This window comes from Aptenodytes patagonicus, chromosome 3 (genome assembly GCF_965638725.1).
Source record: "Aptenodytes patagonicus chromosome 3, bAptPat1.pri.cur, whole genome shotgun sequence".
Taxonomy (NCBI): Eukaryota; Metazoa; Chordata; class Aves; order Sphenisciformes; family Spheniscidae; genus Aptenodytes; species Aptenodytes patagonicus.
Window position 1 is genome coordinate 17,491,686 of NC_134951.1, and position 13,420 is coordinate 17,505,105.

A 13,420-nucleotide genomic window follows, 5' to 3' on the forward strand; every position below is an offset into this window, starting at 1 on the left:
GTATTTGCCTTGGAGGTACTGCTGATTAGTCAATAGATACCAACACGTCTCCAGACAAGCTGGCTGAGTGTATGAGAAACATTAATTCAAAAATACTAGTAATTGTATATTTAAGGTGTCTATAGTGTACATAAAAAAACCCTGTCTTACTTACAGGTAGCTTAGAATGATATTTATTTGATCTTTATGAAAGTAATAAAATATAATAAGCATAAATCTTGATTTTTATATGACCTGGAAGGATAAAGCAACTGGCATTTCACATGCTGGTTTTGAGTTTTGTTTAATTAAAAAGGTGTTACTTACTTTACCAATGTCTGTTTCAGAATTTTGTAACTCACTCATGCTTTGCTTCTTTTCCAGAATCTGCCTAGCCTTCTCAAAGATGATCGTTTTAAGGTCATGTTTGAGAATCCAGATTTCCAGGTGGATGAGCAGAGTGAAGAATTTAGGCTGCTTAACCCACTTGTTTCTAAAATAAGTGAGAAAAGAAAGAGGAAACTAAAGATCTTAGAGGAACTGGAAGCACAAGAACAGGTAAAATATTTTCCATTTGGATTAGGAAAAATCCATAGGGTTTGGTTTTTTTCCCTTTGTTTCAAGCATTCAGATTTTTCACCCTAGAAAGAAGGAAAGATGGAGGCAATGCAAGAATGTCTTACCAGCTACAGTAATTGAGTGTAATTTGTAATGTTATCCTAGTTTTTAGATGTGAACAATATTGTGTTTACATGAATATAGGTTTGAAAAACATAAATTATGTAGGTGGAAACAATTTTATAACGTATCTTCTGCTTCATTTGCTGTTCTGCTTTTGTTCAAATTTTAGTTCTCTTCAACTGTATCTATGTAAAAGCTGTCACGTACTCTAATTGCAGGAATGGTTTGAAAAGAAAATTAGTTGATGATTTCTTATTTTATACTATTTTTGTCTGCAGGAAGAGGAGGAAGAACCAGAAGGAAAAGCAAGTGATGCAGAAAGTTCTGAGAGTTCAGATGATGAAAAAGGCTGGGTTGAAGAGGTCAGGAAACAGCGCAAGCTTCTACGCCAAGAGGAAAAAGTAAAGCGGCAGGAAAGGTTCAAGGAGGATCAGCAAACATTACTGAAACCTCAGTTTTTTGAGATTAAAGAAGGAGAGGAATTCAGAAGCTTCAAAGACTCTGCCAAAAAACAAAAATTAATGAAGTAAGACTAATGTTCCTATTTTAAAAGCTGGGGGTGGATGATTCTCAAGTATTTCTCTACAATGCAGGCCAGTGGCATTTTGGCTTGGAAGCACTTACTAGTAAAGCCACATCTGGCGATTCAGGGATATAACTTGAAGTGACATAGTTGTTGAAAGCTTTTGTTTTGTAGTTAAACAAATATAATGTTTAAAGTATGGCAGAGAGACAGCACAAATGAGATGAATAAGAGATTAATATTCTGAGCAAGATTTGGGCATCCATTACTCAATGTTGGTGAACTGCTGCTCTCACAAATAACAACGCTAATGTCTGTGAGACTGGTTATATTTCTCCACCACTGTCAATATGAGGTTGACAGTCTGGATGTTTTTCATCTGACCCTCTAAAAGGATGTAGAATACTGCATGACTAGTCACTATTTTGGGGGTAGGATCAAGGTGGTAAAAGAAAAATTGTTTTGTCTGGGTGTTTTTATGGTGTCCAGAAACTTTCAAAAAAACTGTGCTGTCCTTATATTGTCAGGTCTCACTATTTCTGTTTTTCTTTTTGCAATACAAAAAAAAAAATCAATTTTTTTTTTTAATTTGGATTTCCTTAAATTGATGATCAACTGAAGTAATTGGTACTGTATAAAGAGCACGTCAAACTGAAGGACTTGGCTTTGAGGTGCTTAATGCCTGCAAATTTAATTGATCCCCCCCCCCCCCCGAGGTGAGTTGAGCCCTTCAGAAGATGAGATTTAATAACCTTTTATTATATGGAGCGCAGACACTAATATTAAAACCTTGAAAGACAATAGCTTCAAAGTTCTTGCAGCACACTGGATGCAGAGCAGAATTTTGACTAATGTTGGAAACAAGTTGCTGGGCTAGATGGATCTCATAATAGCCATTATGTTTTTACTTAGAATGAAATGATACAGTCAAAGAAAAGGAAGTGAATAATATATATAATGTGGCTGTTTCTTTATGTCACTAATGACTGACTCTACAACCTAGTTGTTTCATAATGGAAATTTTCTGGAGATATGTAAAGAAACATTTGATAAAAATTCAGCCTGTCCTCTATGTGCAAGTTTTTAACTGGAATTATCATGTAAAATGGTCTTTAAGTATTACTGAGACAGTGTTTCTACAGTAGTCTAGTAGTCTATGATTTCCATGTTGTACCTGTAAGACCCCTTTAAATAGAAGTAGTAGTTTTTATAAATTGGGATTTATAGCAGTTCTGCAGAACTGATTCCAATGTTTTCCTTAGCTGTTTTTTATCAGCAAGTGTTTTCACACAGGGATTTTTTGTTCTTTATATTAAATATACCCACTCATTCTGGACTCTTAACTTTCTTAGATTTTTCCATCAACTTTCTTCTGATTATTTTTCTTTCTTTCTTCTGGAAGGTGAAGCAACTTTTTACTCTTGTCAGTTTTTCTTCTTTGTCAGGAGAAAATCCACTCTGGATTTTCATCATATTGTGATGAAATATGATCAGCATATTGTAGGTTAAGGATCTTTTTTACATTGTACTTGGATTTATAGTCGTGTTAGCAAGTGACCTGAAAGGAGCCTGAGACAGTGGTCAAATGGCACTGTATTCTCATTGCCATTGAAATACTTCCCTAAAAGGCAGTATGGCTGCAGCCTACTCACATACTGTTCTCTTACACAAATTCAGCTGCTGACCTCTAAAGGAAATTCTCAAGGACACTCAATTTGAAGTATTAAGATTTCATTTTGTTCAAAATATGGAAGGCTTAAATGTGAACAAGGATACTGATAAGCCAGGACAGGTGTGAAGAAGAGAAACGTTTAGAAACAATTAGTACAATGTGACACAGGACAAACGAAATTCTTTCATCTGATGTATGGAGGGAGAAAAATCATTGCTTCAGCTCAGGAAAAACGAAAGCAAACACCACAGACCTGTCCAGTGGATGGAGGAACATCAGTGATGACATAAACCATGGAAAGGCTTTTAAAAGACTGCTTTTAGGGAAAAGAAAATCTGTCTTGAGATTCAGTGCTAATTCTCTGCATAATATTTTGCAAGGTGTGATGCATAATTAGGGTGGCTTAGGTAGCATACCCTCTCTGTGGTAGGTGCACAGATAGGATGTAATATAAAATGTTTAAAACAAAAAAAAAAAAAAGAGAAAATTTGGGATAGAATAGGATGACCAAAAGAATGGAAGTGTCAGCATTACATCCTTTATGTTTTTCTGCATTGCTGTCATTGAATTGTTGTTCCATGATTCTTTTTATTTTTGTCTAAGCAATTAGCTCTATACTCACTGATCCCATTTGTGCTCATCCAAGCATTGTTCTTAGTATGGAGTTTGATATTCCTCAAATTCTTAGAAGAGACTTAAAAATTAACAGCTGGTATCTGTTTCTTGTAACTTATAGCTGATACGATTCTGTAATCATAATGACTTAGTCTGTGTTGTGAGCTAACTTGTTTGGTTAGAAAGCATTTTTACGTATTAGAATTTTATGAAGAAAATACTTAAATATGTTTTCTGCTGGCCTTATTCAGTGATAAGTAGTCAGCATAAAAATAATTAATTCAACTGAAAATTGGAAAGACTGTAGTGGCATGTACGATCTGGTGAGGCTGGCACGTTTGTCTTTGATTTGATTTATCCAAGTTATGGAATGATGGTCTGTGACCAATATAATTAAGTACCTTAATACCTTCACTATGCACTTAATGGCTAGGTGTTCTTTTTTTCTCTAATCGTATAATGTTCTACCTGAGGAAACAGTTTATGACTTATATAAAACTGGGTGTTTCTTTCGACATGTTCCTGACTCAGCATGGCTCCAAGCCCAACTTCTAAAGCAGTGGTGCGTACTATAAATTTCTTCGTAGACCAGCAGTCTACGCATTTCTTTGCGCAGGAAAGCTGCAAAATTTACTCATGGTTGTAAAAAACGCCTTGTCTCAAATCTGTCTACATTTCATTTTCCCCTTTTGCACTCTTACAGAAGAAAACCTGCAAATCTTTGCTTTGTTTACTTACCGCATAAGTTCCTTACATAGTAACTTAAAAGGAATCCATAAAAGGAAAGAGTTTTTATCAGTATGCTAAGAGCTCTTTTGATTTTCTTGATGTCCCTTTAAAAGGTTTGTTATTGCAGTTAGAGCATGTCAAAATTAAAAACTACAGTAGTCATACTTTATAAAGTATGATAGTCAATGTATATGTCTTCAGAGGTAGCCAAGAAAGTCAACAAAAGCCAACAAAAGCATAGTTGACATTCCTAGGTATTGCTAAAGTAAAACAGCAGGAAAAGTCCTGAAAAACTGTTCTCTTTACAATGAGGAAAAAAAGAAGTGCCTGGGCATTTTTTTTGTTTGTTTTTTACTGTAGGGCAGGGGAAGTTGCTTTTAATAACACTGTTAATGTATCCCTTCAATCAATTTGTTGAGGATGATTTTTTTTAAAAAACCAAACAACCCAGCTGTTGTAAGTGTCTGTGTATCAGTGTGTGCGATTCGCTATCATTTGAGGTCTGCACGTTTTCAGATAAATATAGTTGTACCTGCAATTATTCAGAAAAATTGCAACCCCACAGTATTTTGCTAATATCTCCTCATTTTATTTTTTCTCCTGACAGAAGCAGTATCTAGGCAGTCATGCTAAATAATTGCTGGGTAGTAGCCATATTTCTCCAGTTCACTTTCAAAGGGGAGAAAAATGGGACTTCCCTTGAATGTAGAAATCCCACCACAATGTTGGTGACTGATCTCCTGCCATAGTTAGCTCTAAGGCTTAGCTTGTCTTCCCGATTCGCACAGATGGAACAAGTTTTTACATGTACTTAGTGAAAAATATACTACAGAAAAAAATACAATCAAAGTACCTAGTCATGAGAAATAAAGTAATTCTTGACAGTAATTTTTCATCGTTAATCTGAAAAGTCTTTGTTACATAAAATGGCTCATTAACCAAAATTCAGTGGACTTCAGAGACTTCATGCATAGACCACAGTCCATGAGTCCTTCATCCATAGAAATGCCATTGACTCTGGTGGCTGCTAATCGTCTGGATTTTTATGATGACTTATTTTCCACTTTAAAACTTGTACAAAAAATGTCTCTTCGACCTCCTCAGAGAGATCTAATAGGGCACTAACAGCAGTATCTCAAATTGCAGAAACTAATTCCATTAACAGTTGGGCGAATGTTTTCTAAGCGCATCGCAGAGTGAGTTTGTCTGATCGTACAAGCCATGTCATATTCTCAGGTGGCACTACCTACTCGTAGGGCCCACACTGTAGAAGGACGAGCCATGTTAGGACTCACAGGTGCCTTAGGGAGACTGGCTGAAGTCAGCACCATCCCTGCCTGCCTGCCTCACCCCTGTGCTGGAGGCTAAGCGGGAACAAGGTGTATTTCCACCCCTCAGCTGTTCCAGTTTACAATCCAACTTACTGAAGTTGGCAAGGGTGATACTAAATATCAGCTCACAAGCTGGAGCAACTGAGGCATGTCCGTGTGTCTTGCTTTTGTCAGGGCATTAACTTCCAGTGGGGGAGAGCCGAAGGCAGTATCTGTTTCAGCCACAATGGCTACCTCCTCCGTAGAAATGCTAGAGTTCAGTGCCCAAGGGACAGGCTCTATACCAACTTGCTTGCAGAAACTAACTGACGAGCACCATACGTTTGAAGGCGTATGCTCATGTGGAGCTCCTCTCTGGGGTCAGGGTCTGCCTTATTTATCACATTCACTTGTTTGCATTGTTCTTTTATTTAGAAAACTATTTGCATTAGACTGTTACAGGCACAGTGTCCAGTCATTTGTATTTGGACTAAGTAGTTTGTCTCTCAGTGCAGTGATTTATTTGGTGATGAATTCATTCTGATGTGTAGTCAAGATTATTTCCTTCCCTCAAAAGTGTTTCCAATTCAGAAATAAGATTTTAAGAAAACTGGATATATCTAGGCTTTTTTTTTTTTATTTGTGTATGTATCTATTACTGCAGCTGAATATTCCTGACTTTTCTTAACATTTCATAGAAAACTATAGCAATAGAAGGGTGTGGTTTCTTCCTCAACTAGAGTCCTGTTGCTTTTTTTGCAGAAAAAACAGTGAACTTTACATAAATTTTAAAAATGTTTTTACTGAAAGCAGTATCTGGAGGGAGTGATTTGAACTTGTGTTTCTTTTTTGTTTACTGAATGTTTATTTTTTAGAGTTATGGCATTTCAAGGTTTCAGAGAAATTGAGATTAGTTTTGACTGCATTATCAGCCTTTATTATAGTAAAAAGATGGCAAGAATAAGGACTAACGTTAATTATTCTCTGCAGGAAAACTCTTGGAGATCGTTTAAAGCTTGAAGAAAAACTTGGCACGCTCAACGTCTCTGATACCACAGTAGGCAGCAAACAGGCAACATTCAAATTAAAGAAGGTGAGCTATATATATAATTTTTTAAGATAATACACAAGTAACTTTAGTTTTTGCATGAAAGAACAGGAACTTTAAAACCGTCAAACAAATGTCCCTCTTCATTTCTTTATAAGCTGCCAACTCTTCTGCTTCTTGCCAAGAGAATGAAAGCCTCCGGTAGTACTCTGTGTGTTTATACCCTTATAACTCAGGCAGTACTCATAAAATCTTGTGTTCTGGTGGAACATACTGGCTTCCATCTTTTAATAGTTTATTTGCAGACATACAATCAGAAGCTTGTGACCTTACTTGACTTCTGTGCCAGGACTGATCAGATCTTGGTCTGCAGGTCCAAATGCTGTAGGTGAAAGGCTGTCTCTTGGTTGATAATGTTGCTAGGTCTCAGCATGAAAAAACAGAGCTCCCAACCACTTTTGTCATTGAACTTGTGTAACACGGATCACAAGAATGAGCTCTGGTCCTGTTCTACTTGCCAGATTCCATTTGGAGCGTGTAGTTGACTTCTGCCTATCTACCTTCCCCAAAGGGTTTTTATTTCCCATCCTAAGGAATTTTGTAGATCGCAGACAGGTGATTACTTTATAGTGTGTGCAGAGTTAAATGCACATGTGCATCTGCTACTGCTGTAGAACACTTGGGGACTTTTTGCTAGCAAATTGCTTTAGAGCTGAGGAAAGGACACATTATAAAAGCTGAAGACCCATATTAACTGATACTTGAGCTGACAAAACATACTTCATTTAAAACTGGTTTTCCTCAGGTAAGCCTCTTTGCTATAATACATTTCTCCTTACCAGTGGTCAAATATTATTCTCACCAGTAAAACTGCTGTCACAAGAATGGCTAAGTAATTATTTGATTGTCACATTGGGTATGCCTGAAAAAATTTTTTAAATAACCAAATTTATTGGACTATTTCTACCTTACTTGTTTTACCTGATTATTGTCTGTTTGCAGATGTCCTTTTTAATCTGTTTTTGATTCCTGTATTGCTGGAATTTAAAATGCGTTGACTGTGGAATAAGCCACAGATTTCTCTGCAGTGCTGTGTAGGATAACCTTTCTGGGGATTTTACCAACTGCTGTAACTGATATGTTAGTGTCTTGCAGCTAATTAGATGGGCTTTGCAGGGCTTCAAAAGCACAGTCTTTTTTATAGTAGCTTTAACTTAGAAAGCGCAAAGCCACAAGGTTTCATGCAATTAGTGGTGGACAATGAACTGTCACCTTTTGCTAACAGTTTTGTCAAGATTTGGGAGTAAGGTGGAAGAAGACAGATACAGCAGTGGTTCAGAATGCATTTTTACTTGATTCCATCAGATATGATATAGCTTTGAGGTTTTTTAATTATGTTGCTGCTAACATATATGGATTTTTTTTTTCTTGTTAACTGATGTTGCTTTATTGAAATACATGCATTGTGCTCATTTGCATTAAAAAGATTTTTTTTAAAGTCTAATTAAAAGAAAAATAATGCATCTGCAGTGGAGATCTTTTCTCCTATCAACAGAATAGCAAAATAAAACTTACAAGTCTTCTCTCAAATAAACAGACCCTGTGTATATATTCTGAAGTCCCCAGGGAATGGAGCAGGGAGAGCTAGGAAAAAGTCATGCTATGGAGTATGCTGTGTCTTGACACTTGTTTCCAGAGGATGAAGAGATTAAGTTGGCAAGCCAAAAAAGGGATTTTAGTGTTACTCTGATCATCAACTTCTGCTTTGTCATGCCCTTTCCTTAAAGTGCAGGTGTATTTGGGAGTAGGTAGAAAGGTTTAGTGGAGGAGAGAATTGTGCTTCCATGGAATCGGTATCACTCAACCTTGTAAGTCAGTGGAGTTGAGACTGAACTTGGCTGCTACAGTTGTGGTATGTTAGCAGCCTCCCAAATGCCTAGCAGCCACTGACAGATCCAGCGATGAAATTGTTTGCCACTGATATTTCACAGTTTAGTTTTCAGGGGACTTTAGTATGGTTCCTACAGTGTGGCACCCTGTTTTTCAATTTCAGCATGCTTTATCATAGCAAACAGATATAACAAAATAGCAGGCTTTCTAAAATACCTAAGTACTTACACTACTAGGGAGGTATAGAAGACATTTTTTAAAGAAAAAACCCAAAGCTTCAAATGCAAATCAAGATCATTCAACTTCAGAATACTAGCGGTAGCAGTCAACATTGCATTAAGTAAGATTTCTCAAGACCATTTCAGACAAAGTCTGGAGACAGAGAAACTACTTACGTTTTCACATAGTGGGTTTCCTGTTTCCCTACTTGCAGTTGAAACAGGAGTCAATAAATTTCAACAACGTCTAAAGACCACTAGCTTTTATTACCATCATACTGGTATGGGCTTATTGCTACATTTGGTAAATTGGTTCATATCTCACCTCAGCCAAAATGTTGTCTATGCATGCAAATCTCTAGCTCAAGTTTAAATGATACTTTAATGGGAGATTCAGGAAGAGATGGGCTGATGTATGAGTGCTGCTGATTACAGAATTAGATGCAGTGAGGATACAGCTGCATATCCAGTAACTGTCACACTGTTAATGCACTTATCCTGTGCTGCCATTGAAATTGCTCTAATTGCTGGAGTATTTTATAGCATGGGCTGTTGCCTGAGCTTGGCTAGTTCAAGTCTGCTAGTTCCAGTTTATGCTTAGTTTGAAGACAAGCCTTAGTCTTCCAAAGAAAACAGTATTTTATGGCTGTAAGAGCCATTTCATCTATGTGGTATGTAAATGAAGGCCTTTCAGCGTGTTTTTGATGAAGAGGAAAAACATTAATAGAGCATGTGCCACAGGAGCAGAGATTTTAAATTTTTTTCATGTGGAAAGTCTTTCTAGAATTGCATACAGTGTATCAAACACTTTCAAGAACCTCTAAGTACACTTTTTAGAAAACCTGTATGTTTCTGCAAATTTAATTAATTGTTCTTTTTAAAATGCATTTTGCAAATATTAAATGTGGTAATACTAGTTAAGCAAAGTAGATACTAAATAGCCTCAAATTGGGCTTTAGCTTCTTAAGGGCATTAAAACACAAATTCTGGAGTGTAATTTTACAGTCTATTGTTAGACATTGGTTTTCATCTGAAATACATTATTTTATTCACTGTTTTTTGATATCTTTGTCTTAATTGTTTGCTTTGAATTACTTGGAGTGATAATGCCTAGGGATACCCAGAATCAGCAGGTACGGTATAAGACAAGATAGCATGGGACCATTTACAAGAACATTTTCAGATTTCCCTAATAGAATTCTGACTTGATACATAGATACTTGAACAATGAGGTGATGTGTAAGTTTACAAGAACCTGAGTCTATTTTTGTTTTAAAATTCCAGTCAGAGCAGCAAAAGAAACAGCAAGAAGCTGAGAAACAACATCGTCAAGAGAGGAAAACTCTTAGGCGTTCTGCTAGTCATCTCAAGAGCAAACATGGAAGAGGACGACTGTTTCGTTGATTTATTTTATGGGGTTTTTTTAAGTAACTTCTTTTATCTCATTTTTTTCATTTGAAAAAGGGACTTTTCCAAATTGGGACACAGTACCAATGTATCTGTATTTTGATTCATTGATGAACACAAAAACCAGAACTTGCTAAACCCTGTGTTAATTATTGAAAAGTTTATGAAAGTAGAAGTATTGACCAAAGGACACTACAAGTATGGTGTGTTATAAACTCCAGCGTGAACTGTATTTGTGCAGAAATCACCAGCAACTGGTTATTGTGTAACCCTGGATGTTTTCTATATAAGAATTTATGTATACAATGAGGCTGCCTGTCTTTTATTTAACTTAAGAGCTGTGGGTTTTTGCTTTCTGAAATCTTTATTTGTGACTGCTTAGATAGAAGATCAAGGGTACGTTATTTTGTCTAAAAGCTTATCTTTACAAGGGCACAACAAATTTTTCTTTTATGGTTCTTGAAGGATGACACACAATTGTGTTTTTCAAGAACTGACTGGCTTTACATTCTTGGGTTGCCTTAGTAGCCAGGAGGAGGTACAAATGGTTGTCATGAGGGCAATTGAGAATGCCTGATTTAGGTTCCTCTAAGTCACTCTGTAAGGAAACCTCTCTTGCCACACCGATGTATAAAGGGGAATCTTGGAAAGATAGTCTTACTAAGTTAAATTTTGTGAATGTTGCCTTTACTCAGAATCCTTAGGACCAGGTTTAATATGTTTTGGTAAGCCAGCCATGGTTCAAAATAGATCAAGTGGTATATGTTCACATAACAAGCACATTAAGGCCATGCCAGTAGCCTCCTATTCTTCAGAAAGTTAGTTTAGTTAAATAACTTAAGAAACTACAACCTACGTTAAGGAAATGATTGATTCTTTTCTGTGTCGTCTGTTTGATTACCAACGGAATGCTTGTTGCTAACCAGGATACAGCATCTCTTCTTGATTTTTATCTTGCAAACCCATCATTTACATAAGTAGTTCACTACTTAAGCAAAGAAATTAATTTTTACCTTTGATCCTAAAGGAGCTTTGTTTACTGCTTTTTAAAAGGCTTTATAAATTGTCTTTTTGCTAAATCCAAGAAACTGTGAACTTTGGATCCAATAAGAATCAGTGACTCTCCCTATCACTGTAAATCCTTTTAAGAGACTTGGAGGTTCTTAAGTGTTTTGCTTTATAAACCAGAGAGGTTATTAATCTGGTCAGGTCTCCTGGATAGTATTTACCACAGAATTTTTGCAGTTATTTCAGTAAAAACCTTGGTTTCTCATAGCCTGATGTTTTTGTTTTTTTTTAAGATGGTAGACTAATCAGTCACATGGTTAAATTTATTTTCTTGTCCCTGATTTAATTTTACCTGCTTTAATTCCTTGCTTCTATTTTTAATTATATTGTTCCCTTTAATATAAAAATATCTTATGCACCTGGTATTTTCATCTTTAAAACATACATTGTAATTGTCACCTCTCTGTCCTTGCATTCAACTAAAGGATGAATATTTTTTTTTTTTTTTTTACCTCTAGCTGACAAATTTCTGCATTGTCCATAAGCTGCTCATGCTTTCTATCCGCTATGCCAATGTCAGTCTCACCCATGCTGTATATCAAGAATCATAGAATCATAGAATCATTGAGGTTGGAAGAGACCTCTAAGATCATCGAGTCCAACCGTTGACCCAACACCACCATGCCCACTAAACCATGTCCCTAAGCACCTCATCTACACGTCTTTTAAATACCTCCAGGGATGGGGACTCAACCACTTCCCTGGGCAGCCTCTTCCAATGTTTAACCACTCTTTCAGTAAAGACATTTTTCCTTACATCCAATCTAAACCTCCCCTGGTGCAACTTGAGGCCATTTCCTCTCGTCCTATCGCTTCTTACTTGGGAGGAGAGACCGACACCCACCTCGCTACAACCTCCTTGCAGGTAGTTGTAGAGGGTGATGAGGTCTCCCCTCAGCCTCCTTTTCTCCAGGCCAAACAACCCCAGTTCCCTCAGCCGATCCTCAGAAGACTTGTTCTCCAGACCCCTCACCAGCCTCGTTGCCCTTCTCTGGACATGCTCCAGCACCTCAACGTCCTTCTTGTAGTGAGGGGCCCAAAACTGAACACAGTATTCGAGGTGCAGCCTCACCAGTGCCGAGGACAGGGGCACGATCGCTTCCCTACTCCTGCTGGCCACACTATTTCTGATACAGGCCAGGATGCCATTGGCCTTCTTGGCCACCTGGGCACACTGCCGGCTCATGTTCAGCCGGCTGTCGACCAACACCCCCAGGTCCTTTTCCGACAGGCAGCTTTCCAGCCACTCTTCCCCAAGCCTGTAGCGCTGCATGGGGTTGTTGTGGCTGAAGTGCAGGACCTGGCACTTGGCCTTGTTGAACCTCATACAGTTGGCCTGGGCCCACCGATCCAGCCTGTCCAGGTCCCTCTGCAGAGCCTTCCTACCCTCGAGCAGATCAACACTCCCACCCAACTTGGTGTCTGCAAACTTTCTGAGGGTGCACTCAATCCCCTCATCCAGATCATCGATAAAGATATTGAACAAGACCGGCCCCAAAACTGAGCCCTGGGGAACACCGCTCGTGACCGGCCGCCAGCTGGATTGAACTCCATTCACCACAACTCTCTGGTTGGTACAAGAAGTACCATTATTACTTCTCTTCAGCCACTGAGAAAATGTAATGCAGTTGTGGTTGCTCCAGGGTATGTCTGTGTTTTTGGAGTCTTGTCTTTTGATAACACTGAAGCCTTTGAAATCCAAGTGCAATGACGAATTAAAGTTTGTACTAATACAGCATCTTTCCCCTGGAGTACTGTGTTATCTCTTAGAAATTATCTGCATGCAGTTCAGGTGTGTTCGCTTCATATACATGGCTATACTGAATGTGGAAAGATTAATGGTGGAAACTTGCCACCATTGTGGTTGATACAAGGAGAATTGGGGATTAGGTGGGCAGAACTGGCACTGTAAGAACAGGAATTTGGAGGAGTTTGCTCCTTCTCATGGTAGGCCTAAATCGCGTTGTGTTTGATCGAGAGCTAGAGGTGCATTTATGGTTTAAGGCATCCTTATTTCAGCAATGATTTTGTTGGCTGTCAAGAGCAGTAAAAAAAAAAAAAATCTGATTCATACGTGGGATAGTAGTGAACTGGGTTTGAAATGCTTAATTTTCAGCTTAAAAAAAAAAGTGTATTTCTTCTGGACTGAGATTCTCCTGACTGACACTGGTTTAGGTCAGTGTATGTTTTGTTTTTCATGCACTTACGGAGTACCTTATGATAATACTGATCATGTATTCAGGTTGGAGCCTGTATTATTAAAGGAATATACTTTGTACT

At 37.7% G+C, this 13,420-nt stretch overlaps 1 protein-coding gene across 1 annotated transcript in view; it reads left to right on the plus strand.

Annotated features, from left to right (window-relative positions):
* Nucleotides 1-11,847, plus strand: part of NOL10 (nucleolar protein 10) — a 54,868-nt gene extending 43,021 nt beyond the window's left edge. The window contains exons 18-21 of the mRNA XM_076332782.1: nucleotides 364-537; nucleotides 939-1,186; nucleotides 6,500-6,602; nucleotides 9,950-11,847. Of these exons, the coding sequence (XP_076188897.1) occupies nucleotides 364-537; nucleotides 939-1,186; nucleotides 6,500-6,602; nucleotides 9,950-10,069 (645 nt within the window). The 3' untranslated portion in view covers nucleotides 10,070-11,847. The remainder of the gene's footprint in view (nucleotides 1-363; nucleotides 538-938; nucleotides 1,187-6,499; nucleotides 6,603-9,949) is intronic.
* Nucleotides 11,848-13,420: the final 1,573 nt, after the last annotated feature.